Here is a 24,348-nt window from a genome sequence, read left to right as displayed (position 1 = left end):
GGGTGCCCCTCGCTTCCCTCCTTTACCCTCATAAACCAATTGCACTGGTTAAGAAGTCACAATGTTCTGCAGAGCAACAAATCTGATTAAAGCCGAGCAAAGGCGCAAGTCATCTAAAATGTGTGGCCTCCTTATCTGGAGGCAGACTTGTGGATCCAGTTAGAATAAACCGCAGAAAAGTCCGATGGGCAGATATTTTGACGTTGACCTCGGCCACAGATTCTCACTCTTTCCCGACCTTGTCTGCAAAATTGAAAATTAAGACTAACGGTCTTGATTAGTTATGAGTAATGGCTGCTGCTGCTGCAGAGGGCCTTGTGCTCCTCAGACATGAGGCCCTCTTCAGTGATAGCGGGGGATTCCCCTTGTGCCCGCCTCAGATGATCAGCATCATTAGGCTTCTTTGTCAGGAGATTTCAGCATCTGATATACCCAGGTTTGTCTTTTGGCCGCGCTCTTTCGATGAAATGTGCATGTTTTTCACGTGGTGAATCCTGGATTGGGCGACAATGATGGGCGTAGGTGAGCTGGACGGCGGCTCCGCACCTCTGCTGACATAATCCCTCGTCCATTTGCGTGGCTCGATACCAAATCCCGACAAATGTGACTGACTTATTTGCTGCAAATTTAGAGTAGCTACATTAGAAAAAAAAAAGATCTAATCAGCCCTATATGACATGGAGTAGGCCAAGGAGTCCTTTTGTTTGATTTGTACATGGGTTGGAGGGGCTGGCTATTGGAAATCCCTGAAGCAGGCTTTAGGGGCAGGTCTGATTCTCGTGTGAAATGGGAAGGCTCTATAGCTCTCGGCTGACTTGACTGGGGCTGTATGGGTGTGTTGGCAGGGGGAGCGCCGGTCATGAATAGGGTCTTTGACTACCTCAGACTTGCCCTGAAAGGCAGGACAAAGACCCTAGGGCAACGGCTTAGAGCCTCACAGCTGAGCTACAGAATGCTTGGCCGAGTCTTCCTCCCTCCTTGCCTGATTTAAATACTACAGTGGCTTTCAGCATTCTGGCGACGGAGGGAGGCTTGCATTCACCGCAGCACATTTACCATCAACTTTTCTCTCTGTTTTTGTTTACAGTAGACTAATGCCAGAGCTCTTTTACGTAATCCATTGCATAGAATCCATCAGAGGTGCTGGTGAATATGCATCAGTGACTCCCTTAAAACCGCCTGAAGATTAGCTTCATGTTGTTCGTATTAAGCAGAATTTATTTGGATACAGACTAACTGCTGGCATATGTGTGTACGGCTGCTAATCACAACTCTACTCGGAGCCGTTAATTATGGAGCATTTTTGCTTATCTTCGTGCAAGATGGAGATGTTGGCAAGTAAACAAGACGAAACTTGGTGCACACCTCTAATTGCTTGATTATTTTTGACAGATCTGCGCGACTCTTCGGCTTGGAGATTTGCAGGGGCAGAATAAAAAGCCATAAATCTTTTCTGCAGAGTTAATGGGGTTATTTGAGTCCTGTCCAGACACTCTCTCCCCACAGAGTGTCTAGTTTCAGATGTCACTCAGAGCTTTGTTTGCCCCCCAGGGTGAAGGGTTAGAGGTCAAGGTTCAGGGCCAGTTGGCTGAGTGGCCACAAAAGCCCAGGCTTCCCCTCAGCACATCCGATCCCTTCTTCCACACCAGCCTGCAGCCACAATGAACGGATCAGTTTGCAACATTTGTCTTTTCTTATTATAACCTAAAATTAATTTTCACTCGTGTCAAGAATTGTAAGGGTATAGTTCACAGTCTCACAATGAGGCTGTAAAACTGGCTCCGGTTTACGGCTCGAAACTTTAATAGTTTCTCAGTGGAAACTTGTGTAATTATTCAGTTTCAGCTTGTTCTTTGTTTCTGCATTCGTTGTCCAGCTACTGTGGAAGCTCACCGCTGCCATCGCAAACATCCTTTAATTGGTATTATTTGAGTGAACTGAGAGTTTAGATTTCTGAGATTTCTGCAGCGACCTTCTTCTTCTTCTCTCTTTATCTGTCGTTCGTTAACAGTCCAGAACTGCACCTCAGCAAAATCGGCCTGTTTGGCCAAAAAAAAGAGAGAGAAAAGTTCAGTTTCTTTGTTCGTAACACCTCAGAAACTTTGCAAGCCCACAAGCTCACCCACATCAGCCACCACCCACAACCTCAACTTTTCTCCCTGCTCCACCACCACCACCACCCAAACATGTCCTCCAGCCAGGTTTATTATGCCGTTTCACGCAGACCAAAATTGCAGCTGCATGGAGAACAATCTGGAGCACATTAGCTCAGGCGCTGTGATTTATAAATTGTTTCTCAGGCCATAAATCCCTGCTGTAATTGTGCACAAGCACCCCTCTCTTTCTCCAGTCACTCCCCCTTCGTTCTCTCTCTCCTTCTCTTTTTCCCTCAGTCTCTCTCAGTGTCTCTCTCTCTGAGCAGCTTACAGTTCTGGGGTTAACACTAATTGTTTGCAGAAGTGCGCAGTTTGGATTGAGTAGAAGTTTGTTGCATTGTGGTGCAGATTTGGGGCTCGCAGAAAACAGCCCTTCATGAAAGATAAACTTTCCTACTTCTTTAATGCCGTTCGTAAACCTTTTCTGTCACATGGCGCGAGCTGGACGTCCAAACTGGGATGCGAGCGTTTTGTCTTCAGCTCCATGTTGCTGTGGTTCATGCTCTGCATTCCTGAATACTGTGTAATTGTACGGGGCCTCTCCTAAACTCTGTCCCTGGGAATTTGATATTTACAGCAGCCCCTGATCGTAATCACCTTGCCGTACTCGTTAGATTGTATTGAAACTGAAAGAGAGCAACAGCTGTATATTGTTTTAAATAGCATGTCCAGCCTTGAGTTCTCAGTGTCCTGGTTAATGTTGGGAAGACATTTTTCAGCATACCGCAACATCTTTATATAAATCAATGTTGCCTCCTTTCTTCTCAAAATGTGCAAAAAGTAATTTATTCAATATTGACAGAACAAAAAAGATGACATTGTCAGGAGATAGGCAGCCCTTTGCTTATTTTTCTACTCCATTGCTTTGCTTTCAAGAGACCTGATGAACCTTGAAGAGGTAGGGGACCTCATGACCCCACCTCATCCCGCCTTGTGACTCCTCTAAAGGCTGTTTCTCCAACCCCGAAAACCCATACGTTCGTACTGGAAAATTTATTCTTTACAAAGTTTCAGACATGTAAGAGGATCCCTGGATGTGAACGGGAATTGAATTTATAGCCAAACCTTTCACTAGGTCATGATTTAGCGCTTAATATCACTACGCGCAGCGTGATGAAAATGAAGCCTGTAGATTGCAGCGGAATGACTTTTACGAATGTTTCAGGTATAAAAATGCTTTGGCGACGTTCCAGACCTCCCCGCAGTCTGCTGACAATACGCATAACTAATCCTGGGGAATGTCATGGTAGTAAGTTGTGCACTGGGTGCTTGAAGCTACTTTTGAGAATATTTTCTTTTTCAATTAGATCCTGTGCAACATACCAAGAATTCTATGTCAAATTAGATTTTCTGTTCCTAAAATTGTTGTTTTTTTTGGTCATAGTTTGGGTGAAACTTTTTGCTTCTAGCCTTTTTGATCAATGTGAACATTTTCCTGATATGCAGATGACACAGTTTTTTCCCCTCCTGTCTTATTTAAAGTGCTCATAAATGATATGGGCTTCATTTCTAACAGTCAGCCTCTGTGTCCCTGTGCGACGGGCCTGAGCGTGGAAGCATACCTGTGGCCTGTGAATGTGACCGTGTGTTTGAGCGGAGCTGGAGGAGCGTTTGGGCGGAGAGGAGACGGGAGAGTGGAGTGAGCGGGGTTAGCAGTGGGGTGATAGGGATGTCAGGTAGTAAAATCTGAGATGAGGCAGGGCCCAGAAGTCTGCGGGGGCCTGGAGATTTGCGCCTGCACTCCGAGAGCAAACACAGGAGGCATCTGCAGGCAGCTGTGTGTGTGTGTGTGTGAGGGGGGGAGGGGCTGCTGCTGCTTAGGACAAGGGGGGGTGGGGGTGTGGAGCTGGGTGGTGGTGTTGGGTGGTGGTGAAGAGAGAGGGGAGGGGAGGGGGGGTGGACTTGCAGAGTGAACACAATCAGCCCTCTGTTTTCATAAGACTTGTGGTATGTGAGAGCAGAAACAAATGTGTTTAATTTAGGCCCTTTTTTTCCCTCTCTCTCTCTCTCTCTCTCTTGCCTTCTCCACTACACCCTCTTATGCCCACCTCAGTTTTTCAAAACTGACGCTTTCCCTTCAGGATGCCTCTCCTGCCACTCTCAGCTGCTTTTAGGAAGTTAAAAAAAAAAGAGCCAAGAAAAGCTTTAAAAAGGCAAAGAAACAATCACCCACTGTACCCCGTCAGAAGAAAAAGGCACACTTTTAGCAGACGTACTCAAATTGACTCTTAGAGGGTGGGGGTAAATATTTATCTGGAAAAAGAAGAGAAAGGGATTATTTTTATGTCCTCGCTGAGAGTTTGGAGTGATTACCGTGCTGTGGTATTTGCCCTGTTCAGTGTGAGGGGTGCATGCTGGACTTATTATTGCCTCCTAAATGCCTTGGCAGGAAACGCTGTATTATATTGGTAACCCATGCTGTCTCCAGTCAATTTGTGTTTGGTCATAAATGAAAAATTCAGGTCTCACTTGTGTGTCATTGGCGTAGACTGGGACGCGCACACACCTCCGCTCGGACGCACGCGCATTTGATTTCTAAGTCGAGCTTTACTGTAAACATCCAGCCGACCGCTGGTAACCACCTCGTGTTCTGGAGTTAATTATACAGACGTTTACGGCTCTGAATTTCAATGAAACGAGGCTACTCCCCAAACAATAAAAAGCTGTGTTCCAGTGCGACTGGACAAACAATGCCACAGGACATGCAAAAGGACGACGTCTTTGACATTTGAGGTGTAGCCTGACATCAGATCACACTGACATTAAGCGGAGCGGTCTGTGACAATTGAAAGCAGCTCCCAGGTACGGGAAACCACATAACTGACTTCACATAATTGACTTGAATCGCTTCGCACCCACCTCTGTCTTTATGAGATGGCCTTGCTCTTACCAGATGCATAATTATTTTCTTGTGTGTCTAATTATACAGTGAGTTTTATATGACCTGCTGTTGCGCTGTGTAACAGAATTACTCACTTATTCCTAATTAAACCTCAGTGCGACTGAAGAACTTTTTCCTTTAGCTACACCTGATTAAAAGTACCTGAGAGTCAGTGAGTCAGAATAAGAACAACGGCGGCTTCATTTAAAGGCTCGCGTGAGCTCCGACGCTCCAAAGCTGTGGATACAGGAAGCACTAACTCAGGATTGTGTCATGCAAAAGGAAGAAAAAAAATAAACCCCCGATACAAATAGTTGCTGGAGTTGCAAAAATGCAAACTCCTGCTGAAGTCGCAGCCTCACTCACTGGGACAGAATGTTAAAGAAGCTTTTTAGGGGGTTTGTTTTGGCCTTGTATTCTGTTAATGCTGTTTTATTACTGAAACAGCAGTAAATTCACTCCCAGGACTTTTCAAATGAACCCAGTTTGCTCGCCAGTTTGGCCTTGTGCAGATTATGCATGAGGCGGTCACATGACGCCAGCGCTCATTGATTTTTTTCAAGTTGAGTCGTGGAAATTCTGTGCACAAAACGTGGACTTTTTCACTTCTCAGCCAGCACACGCTGTTAGGAGGCAAAGCGAGTCGTGTGTGCTGCGTGTTGCTGAAATCCGCCGGATGCCGCATACAGACGTGGACGGAGCTGCGGCCGTCTTGAAAATCTTGGAAAAACCTTGCCGCTGTGTTGTTTGGACCTCCCTCGCGCTGCCTCCCCTCTTCACTCTCCTCTCTCCCTCTTTGCACTAATAGTTCTTTTGTGTACAAGAGCATGTTAAGAGGCCAATGAGCCTGGCCTTAATAGGCCACGTTGCCATAGAAACCACAGCACTCTGGATGTCTGACCTTTGACCCAGTTTTTTTTACTGGCTGTGAATAAGAGTGCAGGACGACCAACCAGGTCACAATAGAGGCCCGGCAAACTGAGGGAGTGCCCCTGTCATAGTCACTTAACTTCATTCCTCTATGGGCTAATGGACACTTCAAATGTGGTAGCCATTAGCAGGATGCTATCTCCAGCACAGGCTTCTTCTTCGTGGGTAATATGATGGTAGTTCTTTGTACTCAGCAGTGTGAGAAATCCACTCTGTGTTTGAAAAAGACTCATTTCTCTACCACTAATTTTACACTCTCACCAAAATATGTTTGTTTCTCTCTCTTTGCCCCCTCCTGTAAGATAGCTTTAATTAATAACTTCCTCCCTGACTAATCTACTTACTTCATAGTGGACCGGATAATAGGACATGGTCCCCATTCAGAAGAATTTGCAGTGGCCCAATAGTGCATTGTGGGTCTGACCAGCTGAGCTGCTTGTCGTTTCCCCATCAATTACACACTAATTAGCACAATGACTGCCGAGGTTTGCTTAAGAATTGTCAATGTAATTGCCTGTAATGTTGGCAAACAATGAGCCTTAATGCAAACTCTGAGACGAGGCGGGGGCCGCTTATCACATTGTCTTTGTCCTAGAAGCTTTAATTGTGTTTCATGCATAGATCAGGTTGAGGTGTCAATGGCCCGGCATGAGCAGGTGATACCAGCAGAGCAAACCGGGGAGGGACCGGCGTGCGGGGGGCCTGACAGGGCTATTGTCTGAAGTTGCTGTTCATATGGGCAGGGGACGGTAATTAACACCTCAGCCAAACAGCAAGCTGTGCGGCCCATTTGTTTTCTGTTGGGGGGTAAAAGAAAACAATGGGGAGGGGTTCTCCACACAGTAGGTGATTGACATTATCTGCTGGAGCGATCCGAGGAGGCATTCCTGCTGCTCCGCTATTCACCACAAGTTGGGTGAAGCCGTTTCACAAGCGCCATGCAGGCCTCGTCCGAGCTGCCTCTCTATACATAATTCACTTTGACTTTGAACGATTGAGCTAATGTAATTCAGCATAAAATGCAATAACTATATATATGATATCATTCGATTTAGATAGTATCATATAACAGTTATTAGGGCATGTCTGCTGTTTTCCAGAGTCAAGATACGTTCTGCGCATAATTATTGTAGTTTTCCACATTTTATGAGAATAAGTATTATTCTATATTATTATTATGTTTGACTTCATTTCTCGTCCGATTGACAGCCATTATGACTTCTCGCCGCAGCCCTGCAGTGGACAGATAGTTGCGAGCAAAGTTTGGGATTTTTTTTTTTTTTGGCAGAGAGTCTGACTTAGTTTGACAGCAAATGTCCAGACATCTGTCTCTTCTCCGTGCTCTGATGTTGGCCTGCAGTATGGCACCACACACTTCAGAGATGACAAAGACTCTTGGCTGTGTTTTCCGCCGCTCTGTGAGAGCAGTGTAACAATTAGAACCCAGCTCTGGCAGGCCACATGCCCCAGAGCATATGTTGCATTCTCTCTGTTCGAAAAACCAAAGGGCTCCAGTGTAGCTCTTTTGGAAAATTTCAGCGGCATCACTGCCACCTTTGTCGCATCTGGGTCCTGTAAAAGTAGCACATTCTACTGATGTCTATTCTGAGTGTTGGAGGCTGCAGGGAAGGCTGGAAGACAATTAGAGAGCAGTGAAAATGGACCAGCTAAGCTTCACTTTAGTTACACATTTCTTTCAGTACTCTGTCCGAGTCTATTTACCAGAGCTTCCAGCTCCCATGCTGACACAGACATTGCTATGGGCCCTGACCATATGTCTGTATGTGTTTCCAATAAAATAAGGGCACGTGTAAAGCATTACTAAATGTCTTGCAGTTACATTGATATCAGTCTACTTCCTGTTTCAATCTCTCACTGACATTTAATATCACTTAAACTATGTCACAACTATCTGAATCATCCATTTTTAGGGCTGGCTCTCGTTGGGCCGTCCTACCTTTTTTTTTTTTTTTACACCGTTGTTTTTTTTTTTCACCGTAACACTGAGAAAGTTTTTGCTGAGCAGCATGGCCCGCAATTCCTCGCCTTTTGTTTCCTGAAACAGCTCGTAGACCCGAGCGCCCTCCCTCTTCCGCCTCTCACGTGTTAGCGAGCGGCGCGCTGCTGTGGTGCCGACTGGAGCTAATGTGACAGTGTGCGGCTGGCGTTACCTGGCTGGATGTTTCAGGGAGTGTGTGAACAGTTGGCCCCATAGGGCACGCTGGCAATTAAAAGAAAAGTAGGCGCTCAGAAAAAAGGGCCCGGGGGCATGTTCCTCGGCCCTGGCAGAAGCTGTCAAATAGGGGATGGATTGGGTGGGAGAGCCGGGGTGGGCACGGCCGGGCAAGACCAAACGCTCACAATAGCGCTTGTTTCATTTGTGGAAGGACTCATGATTGACATAGATTAGACAGAGAAAACTGCATTGTTTTGGATTTTCTCTCCAGAGAGCAGCATTCATTAGGCACCGTGCACACAGCAGAGTAAAGTTTCAATAGGGAGCTAGCAGCCTCTAAAAGCAACTGCCTCCTGACAGTTGTATGGACTTGGGCCCATTAGTTGGAACCTACGATTCAGCCCTGAGCAGTATAGTGAAAATGAAGAGGGCTGATGTCAACTCCAAGAATTTCCCCCCTTTTCGAAGGGAAAAAGGGTCCCCTTCCCCCTGCCTCGGTGCTCTGTTGGACCCCAGCTGTCAGGAAACAATACCCTCTGCCTGCTCCGACAAACTCATTCCTGAAAATGTTTTTTTTCCCTCCTCTCCCTTTTCCCCCTCCTGCTATAATGTCTTTTCCATTTTTAACCCACAGCCATCCAAGCTTCCTTCCTCCTTACAAACCCTGAGTGATGAATGAAGTTTTAAAAATCAAAACCTGAATGCATGACTCCTCCAGTTTGCTTGTTTGTCATCATTTATCCTGCACCGACTTTTGAGAAGTAGACAAAGCATTGCATATATTCTTTAGCTGGTTTTGTCAGCCCTTTTTTTTTAAGTGGCAGATACTTTTTCTTGTCTTCGTCATTCATCAGATGTTTGCCGTGGGTGGACGTCAAATTGTTTGTGCATAGGAATTCATGCTATATAAATAGCAACGACAGTATACATTGGAGAATGATGACGCATGGTGAGATTGCACAATTGGACAACGGACAGAATTTATAACCCATAATGCACTTCCATGCCCGATCTTGAATAATGAGCTGTGCGATACCTTTATGTCTCTGCGCTACATGGGACGGGATGAGCCGAACACAACCTATAATATAAAACCTTTTTAATTAATTTGAAATTGCACCAGGGAGAAAATCCACATGCATGACAAGCTGCTGTGTCCGGTATTTAAACTGATTCATAAACCAGATGGTTGAGCCGTGCTTTCGGAGCTCTGGCTTCATGCTATCTCCATTGCTGGAGGAACAAAAAAAAAAAAAAAAGAGAAAAAGTTCAGCTTGTTGTATCAAGCAGTAAATCACAAAAACCTCTCTTGGAGTACACAGCTCTTTCCTCATGGCACCGGGCAGCAGTAATGCTGCGGTGGAAATCTTTGTGACATGTGAGGGGAAAGAAGAGGGAGAGCAAACACTTGCACAAGCCTTTATGATAAGTTTGATACATGTGTGAAATATAGTGATACCGAAAGGAGGAGGGGCCGTGTTTGGGTCAAAAGGCCAAACTAATTGAGACGAATAGACAGGAGTTAGCTTCGAGGGCGCAGCTCAACCTTTCGCTGCTCTGTAAATGGGGCTTCCTTCCAGCTGTCTCTTCCCACCCGCTCGGCGATGGGCGCCCACAGCTGGCCTCTTGTTTTTCCTTGACAAACGGCAATTTCACAGTCCTCCACTAGTCCGTTGTGTTCACATCGCTCTCCCCGCTCTCCCCCGTGCCAGAACTCACTGTCTGACTCCAGCAGCAATGAGGGTCCCGTACAGGTGCTGGAGATCTCGGCGGGCTTGACACCGTTCATACCACTTTAGCACGCTGGAGGAAAAGATTCAGTCCCTCCAGTTGGTCTGCAGTTTGTTAAACCCTGTACATTCAGTGTTTTCTGACTCTATATGTGTGTGTCTGGTTCTGGTCTATAATCCTGCTCCTTTTCTCTCACCCGCAGTACCTGCAGATGAAATGGCCTCTGTTGGACGTCCCTGGATCTGCAGGACTAAAAGACTCCCGTTCTCCAACACCAGGGCATTTAGTAAGTAGACACTCAAAGTAAAACTACTTTTTTTTTTTTTTTAACAAGATCAAACCAAAAACTGCAGCTACGGTGTAAACACCTTCAGCAGGATTTTGTATAGGAGCAAAGATCACATTTGAAGTCAGGATTCATCAATATATTATAGTCATCAATATTTCAGACTACTTGGTTCGTTGGAGGAGGGAAAAAAATCACATTTTCCACAGTTAAATTTCAAATAAGTGAACTGTGTTCCTCATTGAATCCATGACTGCAGAGTCCCACCAGCCCCCCCCCCCTTACTTTGTGGCACTAATAAGATGTTTCCTCCAGGCTACATCCTACAGGACGTAAACTTAATTATCAAACAAATCATGTAAACTTATTGGGTGAATCCGTTTATTGCAAACCATATAAATAATTTAAGCAAACGATCACCATAATGTGGTTATTCACAATAATGAAATTATTGTGTGCACGTAAATGTCCTTGTTCCCATCCACCCTTGGCCTTACAGCACCCGCAGGCTGAGCACTCCGTCCTCACCACAATATCTCGGCCTCCATCATAAATCTCTCAAGTCTGAGCCTCCTTGCCATTCCTGAACTTTCTCACACAGGTGTGAACTAGTCATCACGGTGTCTCACTGTGGTTAGACAATGCGGGGCCTCAGCAGACCTGTTTGCTTTGTGGCTTCGCTGAGGGATGCGTGTTTGGGACTGAAAACATTAGATAACATGAGTCTCACCTGTTTGATTGTATCTGGGCGTTTTCTGGTTCGGGAAGTCAGGCTAAGTGGCGCGTGGAGCCGAAAACCACTGTCACAACACTTAAAGTAAAAAGAGCTGTTGTGACTCAGCCCCTTGACCTTACATATCCTGGCTAGACGTGCTTGCAGAGTTTGTGGTTGATTTGCTGGATCCCATAATCACAGTGATGCCCATGACAAAGTCCTCATTGAGAGCAGTCAATGGCAAATTGTTGTGAAGGGGCTGAGTTTGCTCATGGGAATCCAGGACTGACTTAAGTCTCAATGGAAACCAATTAAGATATTTTATTAGAATAAATGCTGCCCCATCAGTGACCCTGTTGATTTTTCTTTGGAACACAGCAGCCACTGTGTGACGTTTTGTTGCAGAAAATTGTTTTAAAGCAATTTAGCAGCTAATGTGCAACACTATGAAATGAATGAATCGGCGTTGTAGGGAGAGGGAATGAAGACAATAAGCCAGAAACAATGACTACGATTATAGCAATTGAAAGGAAATGAAAGCACGCTGGCTGAGGTCGAGCTCTCTGCTCGGATTGTTTCTCCTCTATCCTTCAGTGGTTGCTGCTACTTTTCACGTGGCCCAGTGTTAATGCTGCTCGGCTTTTGTTTGGCCTTCGTCTCTTTGAATGTCACTCATCCAGGAAAGTCAACACAGAAAGAAACATTGTAGAAGACGGAGAATGTGATCCATCAAACTGTTTTCTGTCAGAAATGTTTCGCACATTGTTCGAGTAATAAAACCTTGACTTTTGTGTACTGAAATATGTTCTTTCCTTAAGTTTGCAAAGTTTGTTGTTTGCCAGTTTCATTGAAACGTCATTTAAATACTTCTATGTCTTTTGAAAGGAGCTTGCAAATGCGTATATAGGTTCTACATTATTGCACAGATTCTTAGATTCTTTGTATCTTGAGTTATTTAAATGGCACAAGACATGCTATGTATTACGTGTTAACGGATGGGCAGTCCAAGGCCAAACACCTGAAGTAAAACGCTTAAATGGTCAGAAAAAGAGTATGAGATAGCGTTATTGTCTTAGAACTCTTTTAACACTTTCATTTTGAAATAAGATAAAAGGTGGGGAAGTTCATTGAAAGTGTAACAGCTTTCAGTTTGAACTAAAAGAGGAAGCCACCATGCTTGATCTGGTGACCTGCGACCAGAGGGTCATTTGATGTGTAGTGGGAGGCTCTAGCACTGGGTACGGTGTACCCTGAGCATGGAGCGTAGAAAGTGAAACACCCCGCTGTGGCCTTACCCCCCACTCTGGGCCAGGAGCCCACATGCCCCTCTGGTGTGCTGCTGCTGACAGGGAGCCAGGCTGATTATGTGCTCATTACTCCAGCCGAGGAGAGAGAGGGAGAGTGGGAGGGGAGCAGCAGGCTGGCTCCCCAGGCCTGCAGGCTCCCCAGGCCCCAACACTGCACTAATGAGAGCAGGGGGAGCGGATGGGCACACATGGGGGGCCAGGGATTACTGCCCAGGGCCAAGAGGAGCCAGAGAAAGAGACCCGAGGAGAGGAGGCGAGGAGACACCAGCAGGGACTCCTGCAGCAGACCTGTACCTCTGTACCTCAGTCCTTCTGCAAGCACGCGTTAAATCTGACACTGTCGCCTTGTTTAGATGATGGACTTGCATGAATTGGAATATCTGTCAGGATCTGCCCGTAGGTGCACGAATATCTTATGTTTTCTATGCATGTCAGCTATGCATAATGTGAGCTTACTGATAAGGATTTTACAGTCTATTAGTCGAGAGGCCTGCTCAGTGAAACGCCTCGTGGAGATAAATGAATATCCACTGCTGAGACACCGCATGACGACTATGTTGATACTTAGATTTTTTGGCAACGATATCGTCCTGCATTCCCATGTATGCCTGCAGAGATCAATGCAGTAATTGTTGCTCGAGCTGAAATTGCTTTTCTGCTAATTCTGGCAGCGTGGAACAAGATAAGAGGATGTAGACTAGAAATTAGAGCATTCAGTGGATGTGAAAGTCCAGGGAAAGCCCATCCTGTCACTGTGCAGATTGGGTCCATAAGGCCTATATGCAAATCTGAGCCTGCTCTGGCCTGAGATCCTCAATTATTCAGCAGACAGGTTTGTTTAGCATTCAGTTGGTATTGCTTTTGGTAGTAATGGTGGTGGTGATGGTGGTGGTGGTGGGGTGGAGGAGGACTTGGAAGAAGGAAACTAGCTTTCCTGTGAACATACCGCACCCCACCATGCATATATATATATACACACACACACACACACACAACTCACACACACACACACATACATGCAGCACCCCAAAACCCCCATATAAGCTCCTGTGTTCAGAGGGCTGTCTCTTCATGAATAATACATCAAAGGCGCTGCAGGGCCAGGTGATGCAGCACGGGGAACTTGTCAGCCCATCAGCAGTGGCCGAGCTGGACCAGGGAGGAGAGGAGAGGGAAAGGAAAAGAAGTGGAGGCGGCACCGCCGTCCGACTCGCGTGCGTCTCGTACTCACGACGTACCGATTCGCAGTCATTAACGCTGCGCTGATAATGATGTCAAGGCCGCGCGCTTCTCCCTCTGAGGTCACTCAGCCATTTGCAGTAATTTGTCCATAAGGCCTATTCTCCATGACATTACTGACTACACAGACTAGTTCTGTTCTACAGGATTAGAAGCAGCTGTGACTCTCAAATGAGGTAGAACTGACCAGAGTGCGTGTCCGTCAGTTAGTTATCAGATCACGGCGCACTCTGTGCTCAAATATGGGCTGATCTTCACTCGACAGGGACACGAGAATCACCCTCTTTGTGTCAATATTGCATTAGCGTCTAGAGTGGACCAGGTCCCGTCAGCGTGTCATAAGTCACTTAGTCACCGAATTGTTTTAGTGAATTGAAGTGGCAAGGTCCAGAGCAGCATTCCAGAGACGGCTTTTGTCTCCCCGCATGTGTCGTGTGCAATCTTCAGCCCTCGGGGATGGATGACAGTAAAAAGCGAAGATATTAGCTGAAAATATGCTGTTTTTTTTCTCTCTCTGAGCGATACGTACACTTGCTTTCGGCCCATATTATTTCAACAGACCCTTGACTGCGAGTCCGGTGAGATTTTCTCGTTTTGCATTAGGCAGTGAACACCGGGATCCATCATGAAATCAAAGGCTTTGGGAGGACTGAACTGAATACTGATCTCGGGTCTGCAGTCCTGCTGGGCCACTGCAGAGACAAGATCCTCTTCAGAAATGGAATAAGGAACCAGTGCTTTGATTCCAGTCAAACTCAGGTTTAGGATCGCAGAATGAGTGAAATTGCACGAGAGTTTCGGATTTACCAGAAAAAAGATGTTGATGCATTTCTGTCAGATTACAAACATTTCTCATCACACTGGTGTTGGTGTCGTGTGCTGATTTTGTTCGAGCCCTCTCAATTTATTTAATGACCGCTGGGGATATTCTCTCCAGTAATATGACGCCGCTGGGCGCTGTATTATTTTAAGCAAGAATATTACTGCCGTTGACCTTTTCAGAGGCGATGACCAGACGCAAAGCACACGTTGTCTGTGATGAATGGCATAGTTTCGGAGCGGTTGATTTTAAGGACATACGACACGGTCGGTCCCCTCTCGCGTCCGCTTCCTGTTGGCGTTGACAAACAAGGCTTGGATTTCTCAGCATGCCAGGCATTCTTTTCACCCCGTCTTTCCTGGAGTTTTGAAAGGCCTCTGAGCCTCCCACCCAGAATCACCGAGCATAAAGACACACAAAGCTGCGGGGTTATTCAGTTTGTTCTAAGCTCTCTTCCCCATCGGCTGTTTGCCTAGTAATTCAATTCAGATGTGCAGGATCCAAAAACATGTTTGCTTGAATGAAATCCACCCCTCCACCCACATTGACCAAGGACTATGCTTTTCTTAGCGCCGTTCCAAGTTGGACAGCCAAGCGAGGTACTGCCACCTCGGCCTTTTTAGTTTCAAACCCTCTTTGGAGACAGACATCTTTTCTCTGCACCGGCTCAGCAACTTTTTGCTGTGTTTTTTTTTCCCTTTAAACCTTCCTGTTACTATGTCCAGTCGCTCTTAAGACCAGTTCCTTGTTTTTACTTGCTGGCTGAGAGGCATGCACCACTTCAGACCTGCAACAAGCACGTCTATGTAAAGAGCCCGATATCTGTCTGTCGATGTAGATACCATCTGTTTCCAGGTTGCTCTTTATCTGTCCTATCACGTCGATGTTGTTTATATTTAAAACACAGCTCGTGTTCCTTGTGGTTTCCTTATTACTCTCTGCTTGTGGACCATGAAGCCAGATATATGAAGCTGTGAGCTAGAGGAATATTACCTCTACACATCAAGCAAGTGAAAGAAGCCATTGACGCATTAATGTTTAGTTTTCACTCACGATTGAGCCATTAGTCTGTTTTTTTTATGTTGCAGGACCACATGTGATGCTCTCAGAGCTTTTAAGAGCTTGTTTAATTAGAATTAGATTAGAAAACGATGCTGATTTTGATCGATTTAATCCCGATTTGAAGAGAGGAATTTGCTCGATGAGGTATCCATCTTTATTCCCAGCGGAGACATTCTGGCAGTCGGGATGCAGGTCAGACTAGTTTTGCATGTGTGCAACCTGCATACTCCATTCCTCTCCACATTCAGCTGCTGAACCGAAAGGCAGCCCTGGAGTTGAAACTAGTGCCTTCAAACTTAGAAATATGTTTAGAGCACACGATTGGTGTATTCCAGGATATGAATAATTAATAGGCATCATTTCAAATTCTCACTGAAGTGCTTCCCAAAATGTGTTGGCACCCAGGTCTAGAGGTCTCGAACAGCCCTCACAATATAGGGAAAATTCAGGCATATTGTACATGAAGTAGAACAACAAAGCACAACTCAAATATACATGACATGTGGGACCTGGGATTTCAACCCAGAGAGTCAACAGTATTTCTGCCATGAAGCTTTATCAAAGCCTTTTCTGTGTTGTGTCAAATCGTGTTCTCTGTGCATCATCATACGCACTGACCTTATATGCTCCAACTCTGGAGAAACCAACCCTGAGCAAAGCGATCTTAATATAGCCATGTTTAACACCAGTAAATATTTTCCTCACTCCATCTGGCATTACCAGAATCAAAGCGTGCTTCAGACGTGGGAGAAACCAATTTGCTGAAGATTTAAAAGGAGGAAAAGGTTGGACTTTCCTTTAAATAAAAGTGGCAGAAAAAAAAAAAAAACGATTTGGAACAATTCTAAGCGGCGTTGAAGCAAGAGAGTGTACAGGAGTCTCAATGCAAACCTTGTTCCCTAGCAGACCACGTTGGAGAGAGACGAGAGGTTGAGGAGGGGGGTGGGGAGGGATATTGAAGAAAGGTTAGCCTGGAGGAACAAGACTCCTTTCTCCCCCCCTCTACTCCCCCTCCACCCACCCCTTGACCCTCCCATGTGACAAGTTGAGCCAACAAGTGCTCTATTCAGCCAGGCAGCCAGGGGAAATGACTGCGAGGCTGAGCGATGCCTAATGAAAGTAGAGACGCTGGTTATTATTATTGTCTTCTTCATCCTCGTCATGGGCGCGATGCCGGTCGGAGCTCGGCGGGGGTGTGCGCCCTGTCCGCATGCGTTGAAAGAGCTAAAGCATCCACGCTGCACAGGATGAGACGTTTCACCTCCGTCCTTCACCGCTTATCTGATGATGCACAGAATGTGAAGTGTTTTTCTCGCATTTGGTCCGTCTGTGGTATAACGTGGCGGTGTAATCCACCCATGGGCGTATGCTCAGTCCAGTCAAAGTGACTGCTGTCAGACAGAGATGATGTCTCCACTTGTTTATGGGTATTCAGTTTACCTTAGCCTGATTGTGTTTGTTTGTGGCCTGCTGGTGTGACTTTTGGACTCGGTGGCACCGTTGTTTTTCTTGTCGGACTGAACAAACAGTTCTCTCCTCAGCTAAATGACCGTAATGGTCTTGGCATGTGTCTGCAAGCCTTTTTAGTGTTTCTTGGTGCCGGTCCAGATTGCATCACAGGGCCGGTCACACGCACAGACTGAGATGTTTACCGTGGAGGGCATTCACACGTGATGGCCTGTTTACTTGTTTTGAACAGTGGCCATCAGAAATCACGTGCATGTGTACAGTGTGAGATAGTAATATGCCCGTTTCAACTGCAGCCATAGAAGCTTTGATGGTTTCACTCTATTCTGAATCTGAAGTGTCAAACACTATCGGTCACCTTCTGCTCACAAATGACATGTGTCTCTTCTTCTCTTGTTTTTTTCCTCATCAACAGTCCAATAAAGTCCCAGTGGTGCAGCACGCCCACCATGTCCACCCGCTGACGCCCCTCATCACCTACAGCAATGAACACTTCTCCCCCGGCACGCCGCCGTCACACCTCTCCCCAGAGATCCTCGACCCAAAGACAGGTGAAGTCTCGCGGACGGACATTGATTCACTGCAGTCAGTCATCTTGAAAGGTGGCTGTGAAAGTTGTAGCTTTGTCTTTTCTGGAGCTCAGAGGCTTCACTCAGTTACAGACTGAGACACACTGGAAAAAAGTATTGAAACGTCCACAGAAACCAGGAGGGAAGCGCTGTCAGGTGCACAAACGAACGCACGCTAAAGAGCCTGACGTGGTCGTGCAGTCTGAACAGGAAACGGTGTGTTTAGAAACATCTCGGCGAAACTGTTTCTGTTCAGAACAAACTGAGCAAGTTTCTATGGACGTTTTGTTTTGTAATCACCAAAGTGAATTCACCACAGCTAATACAGACTTCACAGTCACCTTCAAACTGACACTCAGAAGGTAGATTTTGGGTGGAGTATCAAGAGTATGCAGAGATGATGGCAAATATTTGCGGAGATGTTAAATTTAGTTTTAAATAACTCATATGATCATACCATGTCACCTCAGCAGGTATGTACTTTATTTTAAAAGCTTGTGTCTTCTGTCTGTGGGACCTGCAGGTATTCCTCGGACACCTCACCCGTCAGAGCTCTCTCCGTACTACCCCCTGTCTCCCGGGGCCGTCGGTTCGATCGCACACCCGCTGGGCTGGCTCATGCCACAGTAAGTTTGACTTCAGCTGCCCACGCAGCTTCACCTGCGTGTTACCACGCCACAGTCAAAGCACTCATGTCAGCAAATTAACATTGTCGGCTCGGTGGCTAAATTCTTGTGGTGAGTTACGATTCAGGAAAGCACGACGTTGTTTTTGATAAACCAAGAAGCAAAAAAGAAAAACAGAAGGGGAAAAGTTCTGCCTTCTTTGTTTAAAGTCTGATTTTAATGCTCTGTTGTGCAGGTGCACCATATCAGAACAACAATAAATTAAACATTTCAGTTCACCGGGAGGAATTTATGAACATTTATGGGTTTCGCTACGGCTCTCGTAATCAATTACAACGGTGCTGTTCCACGAGGAGGGGATTTGAGTTGATGAGTGGAGGATTAGTGCTGGTGGGTTAGCTGTCAGCTGTGTTTGATCCACCTCACTCTGGAGCTTTCGCTCACTTTGTCTCCCTCTGTCTCTCAGGCAGGGCCAGCCCATGTACTCCATCCCTCCGGGGGGATTCCGTCACCCCTATCCGGCGCTCGCAATGAATGCATCCATGTCCAGGTGAGCGGATCGAGTTCAGCGACACCCCCCTCCCAAAGGGGGACACCTAATATCTGCTGCTTCTATGACATGCTGTAATCACATTTTTCCTGCTTTCGTTGCCAGCGGTTTTAAACACTGGCTAAAGTAAATGGCCGGTGTGCAGTTTTAAACTTCCATTGTTCGCACTGTTAAACTGTTTAGGCAACGGCGGAAATAGCAGAAATCTTATTTTGACTAACATGCTTTCTCCTGACAAACATTGTCAGATCACAGACAGGCAGCGGTGTCGGGACTACAAAGGGATGTGAGGTCTAAGTCCACCACAGACAAGTTCAGCTTCTTAAATAGAGTCAGCGCGTTATTAGCATTCAGCGCCGCTCTCCTGTCTTTTCTCTCAGAGCTAAATTTCTGTGGTCAGGCCAATGTTCTGAGCCACTCCACAACACACACACACACACACACACACGCACGGCAGAGATGAAAGGGCTGTGAATCGATTAGGACAAATCAAAGCTCATCTGAACCTACACGTCCCATCAGACTTAACTCGCTCACCTTCTTTCAAAATTGGACAGATTTGTAGCGAGCCTTCCGGTGTTGGTATGAGAGGAAATATTCAGAGGGGTCTCTGTGATCAATAGCATGTGTAGCTCCATCCTGAGACGTACTCACAACAATCAGAAGACACCTCACAGATGGTTTAAAACTGTGTAATGCATGCCAAATATCACACCCATCCACGCGACGTCATGGTTAAACTCCCCCTGCAGAAAAGTTCAGAACGTGCAAAATTCTTGACGCTAAAAGTTAAGCGAGCAAGAATTCAAGTAAAAATAAAAACTCGTGGCAACCACCCAGGTTACATAAATACGACTGCATTACATGAATGCTAATGGGAGCATTATTTTCAAAATGTGGAGCTTGACTGCATGCCATCGCTTGGAGCAGCATTGAGTTATTCATCAGGGACTAAGTGGGATGTTTACAGAGATAGTCGGTATAGGTTTATTACCGAGGGAATGATATGGCACCTCCTTGTTTACACAGTATAAATTATTAAGTGTTTGAAAGGAAAAAATGGAAAATGTAAGTTCTTGATCACAGATATTTCAGTAGGCTCCATATATTTTGTACTTTTTTGCTCATGTTTTATATTGAGTATTGATCGAGGAGTCAAAACAAGCTTTTTGTGTGAGCGTTTGTAACCTGGACCACAGTATCGTTGTGACTGATGGTTACAAACAGCCAAAGTTTACCATCAGGTGAAGCTGAAGTCTCCTGAGCCGCCTCGTGCATGCACAGCACACGGCTGAACTGTGCATTATCTCTCATGACATGTTAAAAGAGGTAGAATAGAGTTATATATTCCAATCTAACATGAATCAGAGTGTGTGAGTGTGTGATAGAGGGACATGGAGCTTAATTCCCCCCGTTCTTCATTACAATGCTCCATTGTATTAACAATTGGAAATTGAGAGAGACACTTTGTAAAGGTGTTCTGTGCGGACGGCTGTCAGAACACTCTCCGTGGTCTGGAACGTGGTAAGGAAAGTGGTTTCAGGTGTCACGGCCATGCTGTCGCCATGGTAACAACACACTCCACTTTTCTCCAGCCATTGCTGAATAAAGGGGCTTTTGAAAAAGTCTTTATTTGAACAAAAAGCAAGCATTTCACTCATTGTGTGTATGAATTTAGTCTAGACAGACGCAGTAGGCACGGAGAATTTCGCCCGGAGGGTAAGGCGGTGCACTTAATGTGCCAAGTTAGCTCAGGCTTTTCTCGTCAGGTTAACAGAGGAGCGCTGTTAAACCCGACTGTTAAAACGTTGCCCTCGTTTGCCCTCTCAGCTTGGTGTCCAGCCGTTTCTCCCCTCACATGGTGACTCCGCCTCCGCACAGCCTCCACCAGACCGGCATCCCCCATCCCGCCATCGTCTCCCCGGCTATCAAACAGGAGCCCAGCGGTGACAACATCAGCCCCTCGATGCATGCGTAAGCACAATCCAAATAGACTTTTAACTGAGTCAAAACCTGCTTTTCCGCTTGTGTGCCGCCGCCTCTCCGGCATTCACGCTCTATTAACAGCATCTTTTTAATGTTTCGGATTAGCAGGAAGTCCCCCGTTCCTCCCAAGAAAGAAGAGGACAAGAGGCCTCATATCAAGAAACCTCTGAACGCTTTCATGCTGTATATGAAGGAGATGAGAGCCAAAGTAGTGGCAGAGTGCACTCTGAAAGAGAGCGCTGCCATCAACCAGATCCTTGGAAGACGGGTAAGTAGCGCAGACACAGATGTGCATGTGATCTTATATGTGTGTGTGTGTGTGTGTGTGTGTGTTTAGCAGTCCTTTGATATCATGTGTCTTTGTCCATAGTGGCATTCCCTGTCAAGAGAGGAACAAGCCAAATACTACGAGCTGGCCAGAAAAGAGAGGCAACTCCACTCCCAGCTCTATCCAGGATGGTCAGCTCGAGATAACTATGTGAGTGGCACGTTTCCATTATCCGCCCTTATATGAATTTCTCTCACTTCATTACAGTAATGACACTCTTGTTCTGATTGACCGAAGTGGTCGCAGCGGCACTTTCGCAATGAAAAACAGTTTTTAACGGCTTTCTTTTTATCTGTGCAGGGAAAGCGGAAAAAGAGGAAGAGAGACAACAAACCAGACTCAAAACCAGAAGGTGAGAGGCCTTTTTTCTTCCTGAATGCCCTGATTTGTTTTTTTTCTTCACAAAATGGAATAAGAAAGAAGAAAGCTGCAGACACTGCTCCGTTGTTCGGTTCTTTTTTGTTTACCTTTTCTGCACGCTCTCTTTCCTTCACTAACACTTACTAACTTCTTTCCCTGCTTCTGCACTTTGACAAGCAGCTTATGAGGTTCAGTGCTAATAGTGGCAGGTATGTGTGCTGTTGTGCAACCAAGTGATCACTATAATTTGCCCAAAATGTGAGCGCTTTCCACACTTCAGTGCACATTTTGATGTAGTGTGTCATGTTCTTTCTTTTTGCGTCACACACTCCAACCATCTGAATCTGTTTAACATCCCGCCTGCCTCTCCCTGTTGTAACGTGTTGGTTTGAACGTTGTTTCCGAGCTCTCACTGCCTTCATCGTCTCTGTTTTAAGACCCGCTCGTTCACTTCTGTCACCGGCAGCATTGAGGGACGTGAACCAGATTTGAAGCCAGCATCAGATCCATAATTCAGCTTCTCTCTCGCCTCCTTTGCTTTCCCCAGACTTCTCGATAAGGAGCAAGAAGCAGTGCGTGCAGTACCTGCCCTCGGAGAAGATGTGCGACAGCCCCGCGTCGTCTCACGGCAGCATGCTGGACTCGCCCGCCACTCCCTCCGCCGCCCTGGCCTCCCCGGCTGCTCCCGCCGCCACCCACTCCGAGCAGGCCCAGCCGCTCTCGCTCACCACCAAACCGGAGGGACGCATGCACCACCACTTCTCTCTACCCGGGAAGGCTTCTGGATCCTCTTCTTCCTCCTCCTCCTCTTCGTCCTCCTCCTCCTCCCAACCCATCTCCATCCCAGTTGGTTCCTCAGGTAGCCAGCCGACCACACCCATCCTCACCCGGCCAATCCCCTTCACCTCTCTGCACCCCTCCATGCTCTCTCCCCCTTCCCCTTTCCATCAGGCAGCCCTTCACTCCCATCATGCCCTGTTCCAGTCGCAGCCCCTCTCCCTGGTCACCAAACCAACTGAATGAATCCGCAAAGGCAATTTCCCCCCATTTATTGTGCTGTATATTGCTTTTTCTTTTAAATAGGTATTAGAACAACTTTTTTTCTAAATAATGAAAAGGAAGAAATATTATTGGTCAATATTTGACTGTCTCCTTTTCTACATCTCTCAATGAAAACAAAATGTATTTTTTGTAAAGTTTACCGCAGGACTGGTTTCTTTTTGCATTTATCCAATGAACCTCTTGTATAAAAGAACCAATGTACATAAAGTTTCTTTATAAAAACAAAAAGGAACAAAAACATGTTTTCTTTTTAGCCAAAACCTGATTAATGTTAGTATTAAGTTTAAGTCATAGTACTGGCCAATAATTGCAGCCCCCTTTTCAATTCACGAGTGTGTGCCCCTTCTTTGACATGTTAAATAAACATTTGAAATTGTTTCTTAAAAGAAAGGTCTCGTTCTGTCTTTTCACGTCCTACCAGCCCGTGTTTTTGTCATTTAACACGGAGACGTTTCTTTTACAGTGTGATGTGGTTTCGATTAATATTGTCATAATAGTGACCACAGTGCATAACAAGCTGATAACTGCCGTCTGTAGGTGTTGAGAGTGGAGATTTAATGAGCAGTGTGATTTTATTACAGCCACACAGAAATTGAATAAAAGTCCATAACACACCTGTCATTTTTTTTTTAGTCTTGTGTTACGCTGTAGCTCGAAACAGGGACCATCTTCATAAAAGCCTTGCTGATGGTGGCACGGATTTTAATGTTTAATAAAACAGAATTAGGCTAACCACACTGGAAAATGAGCGCCTGAACCGCGGTAACAAAATTTGAAGCACAAAATAAATACAAATTAAAAAAATAATAGACATCTGCTCCTTCTCGGCGTGCAGCGTCCCACAACAATGACAGGAAAGCAGGTCAGCCTCATCCCAGCACGCCGAACCCTGCCCGGGTTCCCTGTTCCTCTTGCACTTTTACTGCATCTTTATTCACCGTTTGGCACACTGCTTAGGCTTTAATTAACTCGGAGGTAATGGGATGGAGCCCCTGGGACCTCATTAGGCATTTCAATTAGTGAAAAATACACAAGGTAGGTTACAGTTTTTGGTGGCTTTGGAGATGAGGAGTAGTGCCAGGGATGGACCAATTATGTTGGAGTTGCAGGGGGGGCTTGCCTGGACGAGCCCCCTGCCCCTCACCCCCCTATCCCCCCCTATTGATATTCGCTTCGAGGCTCAATCAAGAGCTTACCTATAGCGGTGGAGCTGTTTTAACAGACTCTGAACTGATTGGATCATTCAATCATGAATTTAACATACAATGACGAGTTTCAAGGTAGTAGACAGCACCAGTATGGGGAGGGGCTGAGTACACAGGGCCCTCATGTGAGGAGGGTCCACAAAGGTACTGGTGACTTGATTTTAAGCTTGATAGATGATGACAGTAATTATCTTGATGTTGTCAGAATAATGTATATGATTTTACTGAGACTATTATTTATCATCAATGTGTCTTAATTGTCTGACAGAATCAAACTGAGTCCCAAGAAAGATTTTTCTTTCAAACAGGCTTCTAAAACTTCACACAGGTGGACAGAGGATGTATTTTCGTTTGCCCCACCCCCCGTAGAGGCACCAAACTGTCATGTTTTAAGCAATCATTAGCCATAATAAGTCTTTGCTTACTTGCCGTTCTATCTTACATCATTCCGGGCACAAACCACACGGCTCTCTGGTGCCACGGCTACCGACTCATTTCAGCCACTTCACCAATCCGTCAGTGAAATTACAGGTAATGAGTTGTCAAAACAGCCAGCGAATCTGTCTCCTCAAGGCCATACATCCAATGTAATGCTCAATCCTCCTAAGACAGTACCCTTATTATGAAACTCAGTCCCCAAGTGAATGACTTCAAACATGCTGCTCATACCAGGTTGTTCTCCTGTTACATGCACTCCCCCACCGACACCTGCTTATTTTTATCTTGCACGAGTTTGATTATGTTGAAGGAAATCTCATGAAATCGTGATAATTGAAACATTGATGACATTTAGCACAAAACACACGAGCAAGCGGAATTTTAAAGTATAGGTATTTTGCTCAGTTTAAAGCAAAATATCTAATTTGAAATGGAATAAGCAGTATGTTATCGC

The 24,348-nt window shown here is 45.8% G+C and overlaps 1 protein-coding gene across 2 annotated transcripts in view; it reads left to right on the top strand.

The window, feature by feature from the left end:
- Positions 1-22,779, top strand: part of tcf7l1b (transcription factor 7 like 1b) — a 31,540-nt gene extending 8,761 nt beyond the window's left edge. Inside the window, exons 4-12 of one of the 2 annotated variants that reach the window (XM_041936742.1) lie at positions 10,077-10,160; positions 17,186-17,321; positions 17,863-17,965; positions 18,432-18,515; positions 20,346-20,489; positions 20,607-20,769; positions 20,872-20,979; positions 21,130-21,181; positions 21,737-22,779. In XM_041936742.1, coding sequence (XP_041792676.1) covers positions 10,077-10,160; positions 17,186-17,321; positions 17,863-17,965; positions 18,432-18,515; positions 20,346-20,489; positions 20,607-20,769; positions 20,872-20,979; positions 21,130-21,181; positions 21,737-22,212 — 1,350 coding nt within the window. In that variant the 3' untranslated portion in view covers positions 22,213-22,779. The remainder of the gene's footprint in view (positions 1-10,076; positions 10,161-17,185; positions 17,322-17,862; positions 17,966-18,431; positions 18,516-20,345; positions 20,490-20,606; positions 20,770-20,871; positions 20,980-21,129; positions 21,182-21,736) is intronic. The other variant, XM_041936743.1, reaches the window with a different exon arrangement.
- The last annotated feature ends 1,569 nt before the right edge of the window (positions 22,780-24,348 follow it).

The sequence above is a fragment of the Chelmon rostratus genome, chromosome 5 (genome assembly GCF_017976325.1).
Source record: "Chelmon rostratus isolate fCheRos1 chromosome 5, fCheRos1.pri, whole genome shotgun sequence".
NCBI classification, from domain to species: Eukaryota; Metazoa; Chordata; class Actinopteri; order Chaetodontiformes; family Chaetodontidae; genus Chelmon; species Chelmon rostratus.
The sequence above is the reverse complement of the archived record's forward strand: the minus strand, read 5'-3'. Positions and strand labels throughout refer to the sequence as shown.